Here is a 23,431-nt window from a genome sequence, read left to right as displayed (position 1 = left end):
CTTCCCAATTTGGGCTTGCTTTTCCTGTTTTCTTAGCGGCACGGCGGCAGATTTTCGTTTATGCCCTCCAATAAATGTCAACTGCGCATTACAGAGATGGAGACCAACCACCTAGAACGCGTTCTTTCCGCGTCTGTGTGTGTGTCTGGGGAAACCCGAGCCGGCATTCGGCACACCGGACGCGGGACACCAGGAAAGGCCTGTTGATATTTTTATTCGAAGTGGCAGAACACTTTGGTTCGAAACGGCAGCTTTGATTAGTGATACGTTGCGCTTTGTGCATTGGCCTGATCTATAATCCCGGCGCCGCACGAGCGGTATCGAAACCAGGGAGGCTTGTCTTTTTCAGGCGCAGAAAAGTGTAGGCCTTCTGGGCTGGTCGGCAAACGTGTTGGCGTTTATTCATGCGGTACCGTGAAGCGAATATATGTTGAGAGGGCGTAGAACAACGTCCAGCCCGTGCCACGTACACGGCTCGTGCCGAAGCGTTCGAACGACGGGGCCCCTTGCGTCGCGCGTGGGTTGGCTACTGCGCGTGATGTTATCGCAAACAAATGTCGGCTCTTGTCTGATGCCGCATTGGTGGTTACGCAGGTTTGCGTCTGTCGCCGCTTGTTTTAGGTCCCCGTTATTAAAAAAAAGTAAAAAGCCTTTCGAATTGAAGTCTAGGACGATCGTTGCAATAGTAGCATCGGATGGGTGACACGTGCGTCACGATCGTTCACCTCGGAACGCCAAGCAGCGTCTGCACTGGCCGTGTTATTATGTTTGGACGTGCTTTTTTTTTCCTTTTCCGCCTGGCCCGGAACGTAACGTGGGCGTGCGTGGCGGTGGGTTGTTTTCTTTTTGGCCGCACGTTCTTGCTTGGAGCGTGGAAAACGCAACGCCAAGTACCCATTGCAAGTACTCATCTACTGCATCCATTTCCCAGCCTGCCCACTGTGTTTAAAACTGTCACGCGGCAGCACACGCTCGCAGCGAACTTCCGCCGTCAGGCTGGCCTCGTGACTTGGTTCCACGTCGTTGCCATTGAAAGAACCGCGGGACTAAAATGCCGCCTTCCTGGCTAATAAGCGCGTACGATACCAGAGAGTTTTTCTGTGAACCAGCATTTACAGGGTGAAACAGTAACATTTGTTAACGTTTGCGAAAAATTGGAACGCAGACGAATGGTGCATGTCGCACTGCTACCGCTATCGGGATCTCGAGTGAAGAAATTCATTACTTGTGCAGAAGGATGTATTAGCATATAAAAATAGCATAGTTAACATGTTAACATACGGACTCTGATTCTTCTTTGTTAACAATTGCTTTGAACGGTGCTCATTGTTGGAATGCTTGCATCCAAGTACGATTTTCTTTTCAAATAAACTTGCGCAAGTGGTGTTTGTAATCTGTTCAAGTAATTATTCTTAGATCAAGTCCACTTGTGTGTCATGACAGTCATTATAGCTGTCACTTCTGGTTATGCAGATGCCAGTGCTGCTTTATCGTGTCTCATTTTGCAGCCTGTCTCTACTTTGAAGGCTTTACTGGGGCTGTTGCAAAACCTCCAGATAAATTTTTGCAAGTGCATTAAGTATCCTTGAAGTAATAACCAAACAACGAAACATAGCAGAATTCAGCAGCAAGAGCATGTTCTAAAGAAGTCTTGTTGGTGTATGTCCAACGAGGTCATTTCCATGAAGGATGTTTAATATTTATGGCATTAGGCCTTGTGCGTTTTGCTAGTCTGAATGTCTAAAGGAAAGAGAATTTTAATTTCCCCTGCTATGCCCATTTTTGTAGATTTCTTTTATTCTGCGAGTAGAAGGGTTAATGAATGTGCTTGTCAATTTCTGCTTAACACGATGGTATCCTTATATGGTTATCAGGTTTTTACAAATTGGGAAAATTTGTATGAAGCTCTCAGTTCATGCAGTGGTAATTACGTACTCTTTATTGTGATGTCTGCTGTCTTTTTCCTATCTGTGTTGCTTCTTTCTGTTTAAATCACGGCGTTTTTAACACTTGCCTACGGTAGATGACATTGCAGGGCATGTCGACTTGTTTTGACACAGCAATCGGCAAGCATAATGCATGGCTTCCTGTTGGAGATCCACTGTTCAAAGGTTACCACTGTTTCTGAAAATGAGAGGGAAGGATGGCAATTTTTCTTTCCTCTTTTTTTTTTGTTTCATTGAAGCTGAAGGGCTTCTTTTATCTTACTGATATGAGAAAGCAGCGGACAGTGGTAGGTAATGTTTCATCAGTGTATGATGAGGGACCCATGATGCAAGCTTCTGTGTTGGCAATTGCTGACAGTTGTTGGGCTTATCACGTGAAGAACTTGTGCAATTAAGGGACATGCTGGTTTGAAGTAGCATTGATTTTTATTGTCTAGGCTGCATGAATGAAATGAAGCAGTTGTTTTAAGAGCCATTGTGCTGGCCCCTTTGTCAGTTGCATCTCGTGTTTCTGCTCCATGCAATCACCAACATTGGTGCATTGCCTTGCCAGAGTAAAGCATTGAATATGTATATCATCATCATCATCATCAGCCTGGTTACGCCCACTGCAGGGCAAAGGCCTCTCCCGTACTTCTCCAACTACCCCGGTCATGTACTAATTGTGGCCATGTTGTCCCTGCAAACTTCTTCGTCTCATCCGCCCACCTAACTTTCTGCCGCCCCCTGCTATGCTTCCCTTCTCTTGGAATGCAGTCCGTAACCCTTAATGACCATCGGTTATCTTCCCTCCTCATTACATGTCCTGCCCATGCCCATTTCTTTTTCTTGATTTCAACTAAGATATCATTAACTCGCGTTTGTTCCCTCACCCAATCTGCTCTTTTCTTATCCCTTAACGTTACACCTATCATTCTTCTTTCCATAGCTCTTTGCGTCTTCCTCAAATTAAGTAGAACCCTTTTCGTAAACCTCCAGGTTTCTGCACCGTACGTGAGTACTGGTAAGACACAGCTGTTATATACTTTTCTCTTGAGTGATAATGGCAACCTGCTGTTCATGCTCTGAGAATGCCTGCCAAACGCACCCCAGCCCATCCTTATTCCTCTGATTATTTCAGTCTCATGATCCGGATCCGCAGTCACTACCTGCCCTAAGTAGACGTATTCCCTTACCACTTCCAGTGCCTTGCTACCTATCGTAAACTGCTGTTCTCTTCCGAGACTGTTAAACATTACTTTAGTTTTCTGCAGATTAATTTTTAGACCCACCCTTCTACTTTGCCTTTTCAGATCAGTGAGCATGCATTGCAATTGGTCCCCAGAGTTACTAAGCAAGGCAATATCATCAGTGAATCGCAAGTTACTAAGGTATTCTCCATTAACTCTTATCCCCAATTCTTCCCAATCCAGGTCTCTGAATACCTCCTGTAAACACTGTGTGAATAGCATTGGAGAGATCGTATCTCCCTGCCTGACTCCTTTCTTTATTGGGATTTTGTTGCTTTCTTTATGGAGGACTACGGTGGCTGTGGAGCCGCTATAGATATCTTTCAGTATTTTTACATACAGCACGTCTACACCCTGATTCCACAATGCCTCCATGACTGCTGAGGTTTCGACTGAATCAAACGCTTTTTCGTAATCAATGGAAGCTATATATAAGGGTTGGTTATATTCCGCACATTTCTCTATCACCTGATTGATAGTGTGAATATGGTCTATTGTTAAGTATCCTTTACGGAATCCTGCCTGGTCCTTTGGTTGACGGAAGTCTAAGGTGTTCCTGATTCTGTTTGCAATTACCGTAGTAAATACTTTGTAGGCAACGGACAGTGAGCTGATCGGTCTATAATTTTTCAAGTCTTTGGCGTCCCCTTTCTGATAGATTAGGATTATGTTAGTGTTTTTCCAAGATTCCGGTACGCTTGAAGTCGTGAGGCATTGCGTATACCGGGTGGCCAGTTTTAACGCGACAGCGTTAAGAAGCTCGTGTCGCAGAAAAGCCGGTGTCGTCGGCGTCGGCAACGTTGGACGTGAGCGATAAATCCCAGAAGGCACTTCATAAATAAAAAAGCATCTTGCAAGATGGGCTGGTGGGAATCGAACCAGGGTCTCCGGAGTGTGAGACGGAGACGCTACCACTCAGCCACTAGTTCGTTCCTTCGAAACGGGACAAAATCGCCTCTAGTGCATGCGGTGTTGCCTTAGAAATGTGCCGTAGAAAGTTATACTGCGGTGTATATCGGTAATTATGACCATGTAACTTACAGAAGTCGCAGCTTCACGAGTAGCGAAGTACGTTTCCGCTACATTTCTTCTGCGCTCTGCGCACACGCAGAGCCGTCTTGCGGCAAACACAGAAGACCCCCTCCTCGCAATGTACAGCGCTGCCCCGACACGTAGCGTGCCACTCGCCCCATGATCGCGTCCGCCTTCATGGTGCGTCGGGGCCTGGCTATCTGTGCCGATCTCGACATTTGGCTGGTGTAGCGCGTTTGAGTAGGTGGTGCGAACGGGCTGTGATAACATTATCGCGTTCCACTCTTGAAGGCAAAGCTTAAGCGTCCTCCAATTTTGTTTCTAGAACAATCTGCCCACCATCCTTCAATAAATCTGCTGTTACCTGATCCTCCCCAGCTACCTTCCCGCTTTGCATAGCTCCCAAGGCTTTCTTTACTTCTTTCGGCGTTACTTGTGGGATTTCAAATTCCTCTAGACTATTCTCTCTTCCATTATCGTCGTGGGTGCTACTGGTACTGTATAAATCTCTATAGAACTCCTCAGCCACTTGAACGATCTCATCCATATTAGTAATGATATTGCCGGCTTTGTCTGTTAACGCATATATCTGATTCTTGCCTATTCCTAGTTTCTTCTTCACTGCTTTTAAGCTTCCTCTGTTCCTGAGAGCATGTTCAATTCTATCCATATTATACTTCCTTATGTCAGCTGTCTTACGCTTGTTGATTAACTTGGAAAGTTCTGCCAGTTCTATTCTAGCTGTAGGGTTAGAGGCTTTCATACATTGGCGTTTCTTGATCAGATCTTTCGTCTCCTGCGATAGCTTACTGACATCCTGTCTAACGGAGTTACCGCCGACCTCTATTGCACACTCCTTAATGATGCCCACAAGATTGTCGTTCATTGCTTCAACACTAAGGTCCTCTTCCTGAGTTAAAGCCGAATACCTGTTCTGCAGCTTGATCCGGAATTCCTGTATTTTCCCTCTTACCACTAACTCATTGATCGGCTTCTTATGTACCAGTTTCTTCCGCTGCCTCCTCAAGTCTAGGTTAATTCGAGTTCTTACCATCCTATGGTCACTGCAGCGCACCGTGTCGAGCACGTTCACATCTTGTATGATGCCAGGGTTAGCACAGAGTATAAAGTCTATTTCATTTCTAGTCCCGTCATTCGGGCTCCTCCACGTCCACTTTCGCCTATCCCGCTTGCGGAAGAAGGCATTCATTATCCGCATCTTATTCTGTTCTGCAAAGTCTACTAATAACTCTCCCCTGCTATTCCTAGTGCCTATGCCATATTCCCCCACTGCCTTGTCTCCAGCCTGCTTCTTGCCTACCTTGGCATTGAAGTCGCCCATCAATACAGTGTCTTTCGTTTTGACCTTACCCATCGCCGATTCCACATCTTCATAGAAGCTTTAGACATCTTCGTCATCATGACTAGATGTAGGGGTGTACACCTGTACGACCTTCAATTTGTACCTCTTATTAAGGTTCATAACAAGACATGCCACCCTCTCGTTAATGCTATAGAATTCCTGTACGTTACCAGCTATATTCTTATTAATCGGGAATCCGACTCCTAGTTTTCGTCTCTCAGCTAAGCCCCGGTAGCACAGGACGTGCCCGCTTTTTAGCACTGTATATGCTTCATTTGTCCTCCTAACTTCACTGAGCCCTATTATATCCCATTTACTGCCCTCTAATTCCTCCAATAGCATGGCTAGACTCTCCTCACTAGATAATGTTCTAGCGTTAAACGTTGCCAGGTTCAGATTCCAATGGCGGCCTGTCCGGAATATATATATAGGTTGACTAGTTTTCCTTGGAAGCAGGCAGCTTGTCGGGAAGAAAAAGGAAATTGCATGTTATAACTGGTGAAAATATTAAGCTTGAATGCGTCTCTATTTGAACGTTGTTTGTGTAAAGATTTTATTCAACAGATCTTTCTGTAGACCTTACTTAAAATCAGGATGAGAGAACCCCTTGCAGGACTATTGCGATTTGGTATAAAGTATACTTGCTGCCGCTGTCCTACAAGCTTTTTAGCAGGTGCTCACTCAGGATCACTGCAGTCCTGAGTGCATTACGGAGACACCCGCGGCACTCTCAATGTAAAGGTGTATTCAAGGGTTGTTTCAGCCAAACTTGTGCCAAACCTTAAAAAGGTCTAGGCGTGCACCATGCAAATGCAAATAACCCAGTATAGTTGACTGTCCTCTTGAACAATTAAGTACTTTTTACTTTGAGCATAAGTCATTTACAGAAATTAATGAATGAGCATTTAAAGTATAGATTTAAATACAATACATTCAATACTAAAGTTATGGAGAGTATTGAGAAATGCAGTCGAACCCGGCTTCAACAGATAGGCTTGTGCGCTGGAAATATTTCGATACCCAAACTTGCCTATGACGAACCTTTGTAACGTGTTTGTGATGTTCGACTTTATCTCCAGTTGAGAAAAGAAGCTAAGAAGGAATCCACTAAATGAAAACAGAACTATGTGCACTGGCAGAAAGACTGATGCACTTTAATTCTATAATTATAGAAGTGTATTGTACTAATCTTGCCTAACTTTTCTCCTTGGTGACCCTGTAAATTACAGGAGTACTCCCAAATATTTATGAAGTTGTAGAAACTGCACCACATGCTTTTTGCCAACAAAAATTTGGCACTTAGCTGTTGAAAAGCACGGAAAACACTTGTAAGGTATTTTAATTTGATGCTAAAGCTGGTCTAAAAACTCCAAACTTGACATCGGCAATATTATTGTGACATCATGACACAGCAAACTTTGCTAATGTCATGTAACAGCAAGTCTAGGTTGGATGCCACTGCTCATGAAAAACATAACCAAAATTGCTGTGTGCATTTCTTGCTATGCTCGTGTGTGGCTGTCTCAGCGATTGCAGACATAGAACAAGCTAATATATTCCAGCATGCATCCATCACCTGGGTGCTGAAACTGAAACTGGCTCATAGAAACGGGTATTATGGCCAATTATTTAAAATACTTCGATGCTTACCAGTATTTTTTTTTGGGGGGGGGGGGGGGGTTGTCATTTTGGCATAGGACAAACCAAGATGTATGCACTGCAAGGTAAGCAAGGTAACATTACCAGTAATCTCGAAGGTATAGTAAAAGCCGCAGAATAATTCTATGCTGACCATACAGTAACCAGATGAGTCAGGATACCTCCGTTAGAAATGGTATTGAACAGGATACAGAAACTCCTCCTATAACTAGTGATGAAGTCAGAAGGGCCTTGGAAGGATACTCTACAATGGATCACATCCATGTCATTAATCAGGTAATCGAGAAATCCGCAGAGTACAATAAGCCTCTCTATATGGCTTTCATAGATTAGGAAAAGGCATTTGATTCAGTAGAGATACCAGCAGTCGTAGAGGCTTTACGTAATCAAGGAGTACAGACCGCGTACGTAAATACCTTGGGAAAATATTTACAGAGATTCCACGGCTACCTTAATTCTGCACCTGAAAAGTAGGAAGATACCTATAAAGAAAGGGGTCAGACAGGGAGACGCAATCTCTCCAATGCTATTCACGGTGTGTTTGGAAAAAGTGTTCAAGCTGTTAAACTGGGAAAGCTTAGGAGTAAGGATTGACGGCGAATTTCTCGGCAACCTTTGGTTTGCCGATGACATTGTTTTATTCAGCAACACTGCAGACGAATTGCAACAAATGGTTGGACAGCTTAACAGAGAAAATGTAAGAGTGAGGTTGAAGGTTAATATGCAGAAGACAAAGATAATGCTCAATAACCTGGCAAGGGAACAAGAGTTCAAAATTGCCTGTCAGCTTCAAGAGTCAGTGAAGGAGCATGTTTACCTAGGTCATTTACACACAGGGAACCCTGATCATGAGAAGGAAATTCACAGAAGAATAAAGATGGGTTGGGGCGCATACGGAAAACATTGCCAGCTCCTGACTGGAAGCTTACCATTATCATTGAAAAGGAAGGTGTACAATCAGTGCATTTTACCAGCGGTGACATATGAGGCAGAAACTTGGAGACTGACAAAGAAGCTTGACAAGTTAAGGACCGTGCAAAGAGTGATGGAACGAAGGCTGCTGGGCGTAATGTTAAGAGATGGAAATAGAGTGGCTTGGATCGGAGAGCAAACGGGTATAGCCGATATTCTAATTGACATTAAGAGAAAAATATGGAGCTTGGCTGGTCATGTAATGTGCAGGTTAGATAACCGTTGAACCATTAGTGTTACAGAATGGGTACCAAGAAAAGGGAAACGCAGTCAAGGACGGTAGAAGAGTAGGTGGAGCAATGAAATTAGGAAATTCACGGTGCGCTAGATGGAATTGGTTGGCGCAGGACAGGGGTAATTGGAGAACGCAAGGAGAGGTCTTCATCCTGCAGTGGACATAAAATAGGCTGCTGCTGCTGCTGATGATGATTTTTTTTTTCAAGGAAAAGAAAGAAATGCATGCAATCAGTTTAGACTGACAAGGTATTCCTTCATAGCTATATTTTGGTTTATTTCTGATAAGGAGGTTGATTACAGAAGAGAAAATTAAGGCTGAACTTCCATTTTGTAAATTTTGTTGAAACACCAGCGCTGGTTTGTCAGTGTGATGTCACACTTTCAGAGGTTTTCTCTCCTACTTGTAGGCCATTGTGGCACAATAAAAATTCTTAAAGAAACTTGTTTAAGTTCAGTCTTTGGCTCTTTTAGAGCATATAATGTAGTTCGTCCTGTACTCCAGAAATCTAGGCTTGAGCAAATGCCGTCAAAATCTGACATGGCGAGTTCGGGCGGGAACTTCAAGGTGGCATCGCCACCCATCTTTCGTTCTTGCGTCTGTTTCGGCTTGTGAAGCCTTTCACGGTAAGAGTGGGGGTTTTGGTATTGCGGAAGGGTAACTCTCCAATACAGGTGAACCTATTTTTCTGTTTAGTGTCCCTTCAAAGAAACCCCTATGCAGCATTAGGGGCACAAGATTTTTGCCTGGCTGAGAGACCTGTTTTCTGTTCTTGCAGGTATCCCAGTGTCCCAGCAGCACCTGATCTGGCAGTGCCAAGAGCTGCCAGATGACTCATCCCTGCATGAATGCAACATCACTGATGGAGCCACCATCAAGCTCGTGCTGGGTATGCGAGGAGGCCCCATCAACACCCGCAAAGGTGTGTTGCTGTCCCTGTTGGAATAACTTCATTTGCCAAAATCATTTTGCCTACTCTGCGTTGTTGGAAACAGTTGTATAGCCATTTAAATGTTTGTGCCCTTTTTTTTAAACCATGCCGAAATGCATTGGCTTATGTTGCATTGCTGGGACACTTGTGTAGCCTCTCCAGGCACATACACTTGTACTCTGTGGGGACGATGATCAATTGCCTTCCTTGTGATATATGTAAGTGGCTCTGAATGCGAGAAAAGACCACGCCTTGTGCTTACGTCTGTTAACATGTTGATTCATTGTTGTGAATAGTTTCGATCTCTGTGCATGTTTGACAAAGAGGTTGAAGGAGGTGCAAATTGTGTTGTGCAGGGCTAGTCTTCATTAAGGAAAAAATATTGCAGGGTTCCTTTTGTAATGCTACATAATAGTACTTATCAGGCTGTATACCTCTGTGGATTCACAATGATTCTTTGTTATATTCTAGTTCTGTTATAGTTTTTCACACTTTGATCCTTGCAGAAAACAATGCTAGTTTGCTGTTACATCGTGTGCTTATCAGTGAAGCATTTACTTACGTACTTTTTTGGCTTTAACAATTAAAACGCAGTTATTGTTGAACTAAAATAATAGGAGAAATCTGCTATGCTTGTGATGCTTGTAATGACTAAGTAATAAAAGGTGCCTTCTTTACCACTAGCACTGCAATGCTAATGTTAATGAGCTTGTCTAACTGTTGTAATAACTGGTGCTATTGCAAAATTGAGGGTAGTGGTTCCTGGCGTGTCATTGCTTCTAGTTAGGGTCATGATTGTTAATTTTTACTTGTGCTGCAACCTGCCTTTTATTCTCCTTGAAGCAAATGTCGGGAAAAAACGTAAGCTCAAATATAATTTTGTTGTCTTTGTCACATTTTATTCGCTCTTTGGACAGTTATTTTTCAGTATAATGCTAGTGACAGCAGTGTGTGCAGCCTACGCATGCTTGCAGCCTATGCATGCTTGCTGTGTTTTTCTGTAGAAACAGGCAGAATATTGCAAGAGGCTTTAAAAAAAAGTGAAGAGACGTCTGTTCTTGATTCTCTTGTTTTTGTGCTGTCAGAGCATGATGTAACAGCTCTTAGCCATCCTAACAACTGGTGGAAGACCATCACTATTCTATTTGCAATAAAACTTCACTATAATAGAACCGAAGGAGGAGGCGAATTTACTTCATTTTACCCATTACTTCATCATAACGTTTGTTAGTGCATGCGGCCAACATTTCCCACAGAGGTGGGGGCAGGGAGGGCGGGGGGTGTGAGCTGTTGGTATAATCATAGGGTAAGCTGTGCCAAAGACCTGCAGCACGTCTACGAACGACTGTAAAAGATATGAGCATTTGACTGCGGTCTCTAATACGCTGCCTAGGCTAATTCATTTTTGCTGCCATCGTGTGCAGAAGTGGCGGCGACATAACGGGTCTTGCATCTTTTCAGGAGCATGCCAGTGGAGAGTTGCGATCTTCAGATTTTGTACAACGCTCGCTGCTGTTCTAGTGCAAACTTTTCTGAACAAAAAAGCTCTTCTTAATGCTGGTATCCAGTGATGACCATTAAGGCGATGAGGGCCTTGCATGAAAAGCCAAGCCAAAGTAATATTTTGTAACAATCCATTTCATCTTCTGTTTGGCTTGCCGAGTAACAGATCTCGACGATAGTGTCTGAGCTAATGACTGTGAAAAGAGTGAAAAACGAAATGGATCATTCTCAAGTACAGTCCCAGTATGTAAAGAATCCTTTGAATATGCAAGTGCAGCAATTTATCGCGGCCACGGTTAGATGGAACAGCATTACTGAAGCATCCTTTCTACATGCAGTGCAAGCCACGTACTCCGCTGTCCGTGTTTTGTTATGGTGTAGTACATGACCTTTGACCAAGGCATAGCATGATGTGTATAGGGTGCAGGAGAGTGTGGGAGATGGCTTCTTCAGTCATGCGCAGCCATATTTGAACTTAAGGGACACTAAAAGCAGATGTCAAGTTATTGTGGACTGTTAAAATACTATTCCAGAAACCTTGCAGCATTTGTTTTGTGCCAAGAAAAGACCAAGTTTAAGGGAAAATCATGTTTGAAGGGTCTATATACCTCTATCGCAATTAAAATCGCCTGCCCCTGAGTGGGCAGTTGACGTTACATATGCCATCACTTCCTTTTGCTGCCCACAACTGGGCTAGAGGGGGAGACGCATGTGCACTAATCCCCCTCTAGTGCATGCATCCCCCCTCTAGCCCGGTTGCGTACTGCGGTGGGTGAGTAAAACAGTGCCTGACAGACTGCACTACGGTTTTTGTGCAAAATGCAACAGTGTGACCAGAAACTGAGCCCAGACAGAGAGTGTTGGTTTCGCCGCTGTAGCTGCCACTTTTTGGTCAAGTGGTGTGGACCATTCGGGCATCACACGACGTCACATGGACGTGGCATTCTCTGCTACTTGTACTGTATTTACTCGCATAATGATGGCACTTTTTTGTCAAAAGAATTGACACAAATTCAGGGGTGCGATCTTGCGCGGGTTAAATTTCCCGCGAAAAGAAATTTTTTTTTCATCCCGCATTTGCTGCGGGATGACAACAGGTCAAGCAGGCGGCTGCCGCTGTACAATTGTGCTGTAATAGTGCGGGACACCAAAACAAAAATGGCGGCCGGCGGAGCAAGCCGAACACAATCTGTTCTTCTCATGGGTGCATTATGCGCATTGAAACAGTTTCTTCCGTATCAGTAATGAGTAATGTTGTTAATATCGGCAAGTTTGCGACAATAACATAGCCATGTCCACTTTGAAGGGACAGAAACAGAGATGGGCGTGCTTAGCTGCCACTGACATAGAAACACATGGCGGGCATGCTACGGAAACTGCGGCATTTTTCTTTACTACTATCCTAATATGGCACAATTCCGCTAACGGTGGGCGAATATCTTAGCTGTGTTACAAGCGTCGGCGTATGAATAGGGTACACTTTTAACGTATCAGTGTAAACGTGGCCACTATCGTGGCCGCTCGCGATTTGTTGCGTGCCCACGAATGCATACGAGAAGAATCGAAAGGCGCTTTTTTTGTTGTTGTTGTTGGCCAAAACCATTATGCCTACAAGTAATAAAGCCAAAACAAGTTTGGTTGTAGCGCTTTTTTTTCATGGAAGTGCTGAAAGTGATGAATGGAAGGGGGGGGGGGGGGGAATGGGGCATCTGCTTAAGAGGAAGCTTTAGCTCGGGCCCAACTCCGACGCAGCCTATTCAAATACATGTAAAAACGCAAAAACGTTTTTCTGAGATAACCCCTGGACCGATTTTAATGAAATTTGTTGCATTTGAGAGAGAAAGTTAAATTCTAGTGACTGTTGGAAGCGGAATTTTGATTTAGGGCTTGAATTTTGTTAAAAGGATTTTCAAAAGTTCAGACGTTTGAAAAATATAGAAGCACGAAGTTTATAAGCTAATAGCTCTGCATCAAGAACAGATATCGCGATTCTGTAAACGGCATCCATTAGACCATTCAAAGCGGACAAATTTGATATGTCAGTTTACATCTTACGTGAATTTGTTACGTTGTTTACGAAGGTTCTGCAAAAGTTGTAATTACACATTACTCCATTTTTTGAGGTTCATGTGTAACATATCAATTTTGTCCGCTTTAGATGTGCTATCAGGTACAATTCACAGAATTGCGATATCGTGTTTTCTTGCTGAGTTACGGAGTTGTAAACTTGATAGTTTCGTTTTCTGAAAATCTGCGATTTTTGCCAAATTTTTATAAAAATTTGACGACCTAAATCAAAAATTCGAAACCAACAGTCACTAGATTTTAAGCTTTTCTTTTAAATGCAGCAAACCCCGTCAAATTTAGTGCAGTGGTTGCAGAGAAAAACGAATTCTCCTTTTACATGTATTTAGATAGGAGCACCCGAGCTAAAGCTTCCTCTTAAGAATGTTTGGCGCACGCAGACCACTTGGTATGTCGTCAAGAGTCATTCGCATAGCATTTGACAGCATTCGACAAATGGTAAGCGCGATCATCATTAGCTAGACTTGGCATACGACATATCACTGCAACAAGTTCAGGATGCGATCATTACACGGGAAAGAAAAAAATCAAATTTTGACGACAAAATTCAGGGGTGCGATCATTATGCGAGTGAATACAGTAGTTTGTGCGAGTTTCGCGAGCCCGCAAAAGCTACTGAAACACGAAAGCACTGGCAGTGCAGCGTTGAGCAAAATTGAAACCTTTTGACCACCCACATTCTTGTCAAGGGTATTGTCAAATAGTTCTTTTCTGAGCATCAAATAAATGTAGACAAGTAGCATTTTCTTCCTTCCGTCTTATAATGCAATGCAATAATATTTTTATTATGAGTGGTGGAGTATTAGTGACAGAATTATATTGAGTTTCTATGTCATCGGGCTGGTATTTGAATGTCCCAGGGGAGTCTCAAAAATTTACTGAATTTCTCGATTACTAAAGCTCTTCTCTGGATTTGATGCCTTAGACGTAAATTTTCAATCCAGACTGAAAAAGGTTTGTTTTATCTATTTGCAGGAAATTATTGCTTTGCTCAAACAAGATATGAAAAGCATAGGTTTTTATGGGAATTATGATTACTTCATTATATCTGTTAGTTATAGCCCATCTCGTTATGACAAGGTTTGATGATATTGCACACATTGAGTAAGGGATCTCTCATTCTGTAAAAGTTGCTGCTGTTGTGTGTGTGTCACCTTCAGATCAGGAGTTCAACATTGTTTTGTTCCTTGGTAAGAGCAGAGCATAAGCACTTTTGTTTCAAGGTGTTGGTACACTTCTTAGGACTAACCCAGAGTTGTCGCTGCGATGTCTGTTGCAGCAGCCCATGTGCTTGTTCTGGGACGTTTCATTACACGTATGTATTGTGGTAACTACCATTTTGTTCTGGATTTGTTGCAACCTGAAATGATAGCGTGCTGCAACATAACTATGCCAAAGTCTCAAGTGGACATTCTATTGGTCCGTATTTGCCTCAGTTTCAGACTGCTTTTTTAGCATATTTTTATGCCATACTTTGTTGAGCTGAGGCGATATTGTGTAACTATACATTCCACTTTTCATTCATGTTTTCCTTAATCTGTTACTCTAGGTCACTGATTACAGTGATAACAGTGGCATGGGGGCACCCAAGCCATTGAGGAAGGTTTCGAAAAGAATAAAAAAATTAATTGTTACAATTCCAGTTGACTTTGAGTACATATTCTTGGACAGAGCTCTTATTGGCATCTGTTTGTGCCCTGTGTGCAGCCTACCTGGATGAGCGGCCAACCCTGAATGATGTGGCCAAGTATCTAGACAGCAAAGGGTGGGTGTATGCTTTTCATAGCGAGTGTATGACTGCCAAAATTAGAGTGACTGGCGCCATTGTTGTGGTGCAGCTGTACTGAAGAAGACGGTGAAGTTTAGCTTGTGGCAGTGTCAAATGAATTAACTTCATCTATATGGCATTGTGGTTGTGTCGCTGCCTGTACAGCCAGGTTAGCAGGCGTATTATTGTGTACTCTTGTAAAGCTGACACTAAGCCGCCCTAGAGCTTCTTTGTAGAGGATCTATGGACTAAACATTGCTCATTAGTGTTGCAGCAGTGATTAGAAGTAATCTTCTGCAGCTTTGGAATGATTGCAGTGTCAGCGTGACAGAAAAGTTAATTTGTATTTGCATTTTGTGAGAGTGAAAAAATTTAGTAGACCTTTGTCTTACACTACGTTCTTGCTCCCCTGCACCTGTTGTCGCTGTGTAGCGAGGAGATGAGCCTGAATGTCCCTCGAGTGCGGGCAGTGCGCCTGGTCGTGATGCGAGACGGGGACAAGGTGCATTTGTACACTGTACTGGACAGCGCTCCTAGGTCGCCTTCGGGGCTGCTCAGGTGAAGACTGCATGCTGCTGATCTTGTTGACAAGCACTCGAGCTCGGGAAGGCATTAACAGCCGCTAATACGGGTGCTGATGCTGCAGAGCTTTCTTGGAAATTCTGTATTTGAATTGAAACTGCTCTTCAAGGGCTGCAACTCTAAACTGCTAGTAAGCTCGTAAAGTGCAGCTAGATGTCATGGGACTGATGGCCCTGTGGAACAAAGAGGACACTGTATTTTCGCAAATGAAAGGGCGATATAGTAGTGTGAAGGTACAAAGCAAACCCACAAGGGCTTTCGTGAAAAGCTGCGTGGTTGATAAAATGAGTTCTGCTCTGAGCACAGAGCAAGGTATTGCTGCCTTTCCAGGGTATTTGCTCTACCTTCTGAGCCAACTGTTTCGTTTATGATTGGCAGTGTGAGGGCAATTTCACTCTTTCCCTACCGTGGGTGAAATGGCCGTTTTTTTTTTTTCGTAGGTTACACTAATTTCTTTTTTTTTTTCTTTTTTTTTTGAAGAAACTGTTGCACTGAAAATTTTATGCAGTACACGAAAGCAAAGCAGAATGAACCTGCTTCTCAGGCATACATTTATTAACCAGATTTATCTCTTAAGAAAATAGAAATTGCCAATAACAAGATTGCAGAATAAAATTACAAAACTTGTAAAGATACGCTTGTATATAAAAAGGAAACATGATCAAAAATTTTGAAAATATACAAAATGTTTTGCTATCTAATGGTCACTGTCTGCTAAGGAATCAAAATTTATCCTTGAAAACTACTTGCACTGAAAAAATTGCTCTCAGAATCGGTCAGCTGAAAAAGCAGCATCCTCTTACTTGCTGTTGCTTGAGCAGTCAATAAAATTAGCCACAGACGCAGCGGAATCGCAAGATCTGCGATGTTTCGGAGCATGCACACTGCTTTCATAGGCAGTCATTTTCGCTTTCAACTCTGACAAGCATGTGCGTGTGTTAAGAGCCGACTCAAAAATCGCAGCCAAGCCGGAAAAAAAGCTAACTCCATAAGAAAAAGTTTAGTTCTCCTACTATATGTCAGCTGGCGCAGTGTGTCCATAAGGGACACTGAAGGTCTCGAAAATGGCGTTGGAAACCATTGTTAACGGGCCAGTGATGCCTGCCTAATGGGCACAGTAGGGAAAGAGTTAATCAACTAAAAGCACTGGAATGTGAACCGAAAGGGTGTATGGCAACTTTTCCTTTAACAAATCTACCTGCACCTTGTGGGCGTCAGCAAGCAACCCTATGTCTCGCCATTATTTCTGTAAACAATGGCGAGACGTAGGGTTTCCTGCTTTGTAGTTGTTTATGGAATTGAAATGTCACCTTTGTAGTGTGGCGCTAGCGATCCTGTGACGACATGCATCCATTTTGGATCTTTTACTTGGTATTTGACTGTGGTGTGTTCATCACTTTGTTCTTCAGTTTTGTAATTTATTGGTCTAGTTGGTGTTGCATTGCTTACATCTAGTCGTGTTACATCTGCATGGTAGAACCAACATATGAATGTTGAGCTAGGCCTCTCACCCCGTGGGGTGCAAGTGCTGAGGGTGAGATGCATTAATCCTAGTTTCATAGATGATCACCTTGAGCAGCCAAGTGGAACCAGTTTTTCTTTGTCAGCGAACTTTTGGAGAAGGTTGTGCCCCCATTGCAATAGTGACACGGCTATTTTCAGGCAGGCAGTGATAACTACTTTGTGCAAGATTCTCAGGTCTTCACAGAATATGTGCAAGAGGTGAATGCAGCACTGGATTCACCGGGAATTTAGATGTAATGAACAGCTTGGTGCTCCATAAAATCTGTAAAGATGAAGCCAAAGCACATGGTATACATGTGAAAGGCCCCACTATGTGGGCCATGAAACTTCAAATGACAGAAAGCTGAGCGGTGAGGATTAGTTCTTTGAAAAGTTGAGCATTGAAAATAAGTACACTGCAGGAACTAAAAGGACAGCACAAACTCTTATGTCTGTCTGCTATGCTGAACTTTGAAATCGCAAACTATGTGGGTCAGTCTTTGTGCCGGCAACTGTACTTCTCTGTTGCAGATCACAATAAACTGCACTAATCGTGAGAGAAATCGTGCCTGAGGTGCACTTTCACATGCTAAGTGCAGTAGTGTGGCTAGCAGCGTGCAGTTCGTAGCAAATTTCGGCAGATAAAGAATCCTTCGAAGATGTATGAAGCACTTGTACATAAAAAAAAGCAAACTGCATAAGTGAATTCTCGCACCCTTCGTCTGAGGTACTATGGGTCTGTTTGCTGGTTGTTCTTATTGATGATTCATCAACAATGCCCTGGTTATATGGCTACTTCGGGGCTCCCATGCCAACTGCATTGCTTGCTGCTTATTACCACCACAGCCATACAAACTCCTAACTTATTTCCAATGTGAAGCCAGTAAAATAAAACTTGAAGCAAAATTTATGATTTACTGGCTGAAAAGAAAGAATGTGCAAGGAAGGTGTTAAATATTCATGTGATGTGTATGCAAAGTAAGTATTATTTTATACATTGATACAGTCGAATCTGAATATATCGAATCTGAAGGAGATTGCAAAAAAGTTCGCTATATATAAAAAAAAGTTTTATACAGAAACTATGGAGAGGATTTTACTGCTGTTCGTTACATACAATAATTTGGTATATGTGGGTTCGATATATTCAGGTTCGACTGTAATTACATTTCAAAGCAACAATTTGGGCCTCAAATGCAACTTGCATTCCTGGTTGATACAGAACACAATGCCATACAAAAACGGCTGCAAAGCTTCCCTTAACAGCTTCGCTTTAAGATAATTTTTTGCTTACTCTGTGCGTTGTGCAAACTGGTAAGACGCATCAAGATGTGCATGACAGGGAATCCACAATGCAAGTTCTGGCAAGCTGTACTAGTACGATTACTAAGCTTGACTAGACTGTCAATAGCAACATTGTCATGTACTTCTGTGTCCACTACAGTGGCCTTGGCCTAGAATAGAGCAAAATGTGTGCGCTATTTTAGTTTGGGGGTTTGATGTTCAGTATGAAAATATATGTTTGTATTGCAATTACTAATAAGCAAAAGAGTTCAGATGACATCTTTTGGCTTCTTGTCTGTTATGAGCAAGAAAGTGTGTGCCTTTTTAGGACTACATTTTTGTTTTTGTCTATCTTTCTGTACAAAAAGGTCAGTAGGACTAGGTTCTGATGTGTCAACCTCTGTTTACTATGTTTTTTCCCCCACATTTATAGTGAATATTACTTACAAAATATCTGAAAACAATTGGGAATACTGTGTTATGGTCTATGTCAGCAGCCACTGTTGTGCACTCTGTTTCTCAGAGCCAATTGGTTGGTTGTATTGATAATGTCCAAACTCTCCAATGCACCTGATTAGACAAAAAGCCATTTTCTTATTCATCATTACTGCTTATCACTTTTGGCAGGACAAGGAGGATCTACTTTCTTTCAATATATTAATCTTCCATTGGTACTGCTGTCTAAGGTTGAATAAATTATACAACAATCATTATTCTGACTTTTGACTTGAGCGTTGCTTGGTAGCGGACCTAAATAACAAAAACCCTGCTTTTGCTTGGGAATGCCTTTAGGTATAACAAATGGTGAGCAGATTTTGCAATGAATGGTAATTGTTATATATTTAATACAGCCATACACATGTGCATATTTGAATGCCAGTCTTAATGCAGTTAATTCAAGACTGAGGCTTTGATACCTGCAGCACCTTTACTTGTTTGGTTAACACCGTGTAAAAGATTTCAACTTAACCTAAAATTAGGGGCGCTGACTCTCATTACTTCTCTTGCAGAAAATGATTTCGTGTAAAATATGAGAATATGTCTAAGTTGTGTGACAGTGCCACCACTGCCTCATGGAACTAGAACCAATTCACCCAATTCCTGACACCTGGCTATCTGGTGACCGCCTTCTAACACTGAACCTATGAGATGAGGACTTCAGTTCTTGTGAAAGTAGTAGGTATATATAATGGGCCTGGTGAGTGTGGTGAACCCATTACCAAGCCAGATGTATTAAAATGTAGCAATACTGCATTTCCTCAATGGCACCTGTGGGAGATACGGGGTTCTCCTCCGTACTCTTGGGGCAAAGGAACGACAACACAGTAGTGCAAACAATCACAAGGGCATTTATTGCACCTTTCATAGATAAATGCCTGCTAGCCGAGTTGCTATCCCCAAAACATGCCGATGGGCGCGCGACAAATCTAGAAGTCCGACTTACTGCGACCGCATTGCGAGCGAATATGTTCGCCCCATGCTGGATCCCAACGCCTGGTCGTTCGCGTGTTCGGTCACGCCAACGGAGGCGCGTTCGAAGGCGGCCACGCGAGGCGGTCTCGCAGAACCATGGTCGCAGCGCGCGCGGAATGTCCACGCTGTTCGCCGGCCCGCCGGGAAAAAGCTAGCGCCTTGTCCCTCGGCACCCGAGTAACCCCGCCGCGCCGCGACGGTCGCGCTGCGATGGTCGCGCCATCTCTCGCACCGCGCTTGTACCACTCCGAGCGCCGCGGGCGCCAGGCCACGCGAGCCGTGCGGGAAAACAGCATATCAGGGGATGCGCTATGCGGGAAAAACATCAGGGGACGCGCGAGAGTCGCGCATCCCCACATCCCCCCAACCTTAAATCACTTCTTATTCCGGCGAAACATGTCACACGGTCTAACATTAACCCGTGCTTCGCGAACAAGATGGTACATGCAACAGTGGCCGTGCCGGGGAAATGTCCACACGCTGTCCATAACATGCGAGCCGACTGTCCTTGGGGTACACCGCTGGCGTCCGCCGGTCACAGCAGCAGCTTTGCGACTCGACGGCACGATCCCAGGCCAGGACTTCGGAGACGACGACGCAGTAGTCGGTACGAGCAAGCGTCGCTTGCGCCGACGCGCCCTGCTGGCAAGAGCCGCCGTAGCTGTCGGTGACCGCTGGCTCCTTTGTCCGCCGCCGAGGGTTGTGAGCTGGATGCAGGAGGCCGCCGAAGTAACTGGCCACAGCATCACCATCGCCCGGGGTGACTCGATCGTAGTCCGTGGCAGCAGCGCAGACGATGTGCAGGTGACGGCAAACCAGGGGTGACTCCAATCACGCTGCGTAAACTAAACACACTCGGCAAACACTACAGTAGTGCAAGGGACAGAAATTCTGCATGCGCATCGCCCACGTGGTACGATGTTCAACTCTGCTAGCAAAAGATCGGGCAGCTACTCAGTTGCTAAGTTCACTTGAAGGAAGCTCGCTTTCTTGAGTCGAACGAGTAATTTCAATTCGTGCGAGGCTAACTAGAATGAGGGAAGCAACTTGCAACACCTCAACGCCACGGTCCACCAGGTTGTGTCCCTCCACGTGCGACAGGCAGCTTCGTAAAGCCTTAGGCCTAAAGCGTCGCTACTCTGACAACAACCGACATCCAAAAACAACACTCAAAATGAGCGCAAAACAGGCAGCCGCGAGGAGACGTTAGCTCTGTGAGGTGGTCCTACTCCGCTCGGTGCACACAGCATCCGAGTTGACGGCGCCCACCGTCCCAGACGGTGTCGGAGCGCCCGGTGCCAGGCCGCAATACCAGTCAGCCCGTCGTGGCACCCGTGGCCCGCGGCCACCCGCCTCCCAGAGCCGCGACTTCATCAGAGTCAAAGAGATAGAAGAAGCTATTTACATAAGAAATTCGGACCACCCACGAGGCTTCCGTACTCACTCGCTTCAGGCTTGCCACTGCTCCGCGGGCGCTCAGCCTCGCTCTCCCAGGATGCAGACCACGTGGCTCTCGTACTGACGAATGTCATTAAAGAAAACACTTGCGAAAAGGCTTAGCATGTTGACGTGTTCAAACACACTACAGCCACCGCCGCCTCGCTCAAGAAAGCACGCCGCCAACGCTAGCGATCAAAATCCACGCTAGCCCTACGCTTCGGTTCAAACAAAGGTCTCGAACGAAGCAAAACTGTTAAATCTATCGTCCGATGCCCCAAGAGGTCCACGTTGGGCAGCCAGATGTGGGAGATACGGGGTTCTCCTCCGTACTCTTGGGGCAAAGGAACGACAACACAGTAGTGCAAACAATCACAAGGGCATTTATTGCACCTTTCATAGATCAATGCCTGCTAGCCGAGTTGCTATCCCCAAAACATGCCGATGGGCGTGCGACAAATCTAGAAGTCCGACTTACCGCGACTGCATTGCGAGCGAATATGTTCGCCCCATGCTGGATCCCAACGCCTGGTCGTTCGCGTGTTCGGTCACGCCAACGGAGGCGCGTTCGAAGGCGGCCACGCGAGGCGGTCTCGCAGAAGCATGGTCGCAGCGCGCGCGGAATGTCCACGCTGTTCGCCGGCCCGCCGGGAAAAAGCCAGCGCCTTGTCCCTCGGCGCCCGAGTAACCCCGCCGCGCCGCGACGGTCGCGCCATCTCTCGCACCGCGCTTGTACCACTCCGAGCGCCGCGGGCGCCAGGCCACGCGAGCCGTGCGGGAAAACAGCATATCAGGGGATGCGCTATGCGGGAAAAACATCAGGGGACGCGCGAGAGTCGCGCATCCCCACACACTATAGTGGCAAACGTTGACCTACAGGCTTCTTGCATTTAGATGTCAATGCAGCATAGCTGAGCCATTAGCAGCAATGCACATGCCAAAAGTGCAAAGTATATTTGTTCTTCCTCGAGCTTATAAGATAGTGGTTGAATAGATCAGAGGGACTGTGCAATACCTCTTTCATTATGTTCCCTTCACTTTGTATTTGCCTTTAAACCTAGTCTTCAAAATTCTATGCTGAAATGGCAACACCGGTTAAGCTCAACCAATGTTGCGGCATACCACCAGCTGCGCTGCAGAGTTTTCCTTTGAAAGCTTAAATGTATGCCTAGGGATTAATCTCCCCACGTAACTGATCCTAAGTGGTAGGATGTAAGTGTAGTTGAACTTAATCTCAGTAAGTGTCTATGTAACAATGGACACCATTCTGTTACTCCAAATGCTATTTTCTTCACATCTTAATAGTGTGCTTGTATTAACCACTGCTAACAGCAATTGTAGCAGCCAGTGCTAGTCAGGTGGGATCGCTTGCAAAATGCCAGCAGAATATGGAGGGCCAATGTCTAGCCCCTTAGTTACACTTGTTAATTACATAGTTTCCTTGCCACTGTTGAAGTGTGCAAGCTAGGTGAACTTTTCTGCATTGGTGCCGATGCCTACTGCATGGTTGTCTAAAGATGGCTATAAATGTAGCCATAAAAATGGCTACATTGCTTCATTAAAAGGGGTATGTTGAGCATTTTAAACAAAATCTGCTTACCTTAAGGAAGTTTGTAGTTTTTCATTTATTGCAGGAATTATATCTTTTCTGGTCAGCCAATCAGTAATGCTGTAAATGTACAATGCTTCTATATTTCAACTTTAGAAACTCTATATTTTCTAAGATGTCAGTGTTGTTCAAGCAGGCAGGAATGGTAAAAATATTCAGCAAGCTCTTCATATTCCTGCGTTGTGGCTATTTGAGAACTTTCTGAGCCATGGTTATTAAGACTTTCATGATTAAAATAAAATTGCAAAAGGGAGACTTGCTTCCACAGATAAGCAGTCCATGATGCTTGCAAATGACAGGCAAGTTGGCTATGATGACAAGGTGCTTATTGGCAAAAGGAAAATTTTGCTTCTAAGGTGCCATTGGTATTGTCTTGGACAGATAAAGAGACGCATGGGAAGCCTGCAACGACCCTGCATACTACCCATGCGTTTCTGCCGCCTGCGAAGGGGATCGGAGCGACTTTAGCGTGGCCTCCCCCCACCCACTTTGCTGTGCACTCTCTGGCTGGGAGAACTGGTGCGCACCCTAAGTGCATGCGTGACTGGCAAGGTGCAGTGAGGACAACACGCCTCGGGAGCTGAGCGATGAGGACAGCGCCTCCGAGAGCCGCCGGCACAGAGAGAACCAGATCACCCGCCAGAAGCTGGAGCAGCTGCAGAGGAAGATGCGTTACTGCCGGCTGCGCAAGGTGAATATTCGCCCATTTCTGATAGGTCTATTGTTTGGGTAGTTGGGTGCTGGAGAGATGCTACCACAGAATTCTGTTTGATGAATTGCCATGGGACAGGAGTCGCTACACTTCTGAGTCTTGGAAAGC

At 44.6% G+C, this 23,431-nt stretch overlaps 1 protein-coding gene across 4 annotated transcripts in view; it reads left to right on the top strand.

The window, feature by feature from the left end:
* LOC140214415 (uncharacterized) overlaps nucleotides 1–23,431 on the top strand; it is a 78,604-nt gene that overhangs the window by 1,099 nt on the left and 54,074 nt on the right. For 3 of the 4 annotated variants that reach the window (XM_072285788.1, XM_072285786.1, XM_072285789.1), the window contains exons 3-6: nucleotides 9,215–9,358; nucleotides 14,663–14,720; nucleotides 15,156–15,281; nucleotides 23,164–23,302. In XM_072285788.1, coding sequence (XP_072141889.1) covers nucleotides 9,215–9,358; nucleotides 14,663–14,720; nucleotides 15,156–15,281; nucleotides 23,164–23,302 — 467 coding nt within the window. The remainder of the gene's footprint in view (nucleotides 1–9,214; nucleotides 9,359–14,662; nucleotides 14,721–15,155; nucleotides 15,282–23,163; nucleotides 23,303–23,431) is intronic. The other variant, XM_072285787.1, reaches the window with a different exon arrangement.

Source organism: Dermacentor andersoni, unplaced genomic scaffold (assembly GCF_023375885.2).
Source record: "Dermacentor andersoni unplaced genomic scaffold, qqDerAnde1_hic_scaffold ctg00000042.1, whole genome shotgun sequence".
NCBI classification, from domain to species: Eukaryota; Metazoa; Arthropoda; class Arachnida; order Ixodida; family Ixodidae; genus Dermacentor; species Dermacentor andersoni.
The sequence above is the reverse complement of the archived record's forward strand: the minus strand, read 5'-3'. Positions and strand labels throughout refer to the sequence as shown.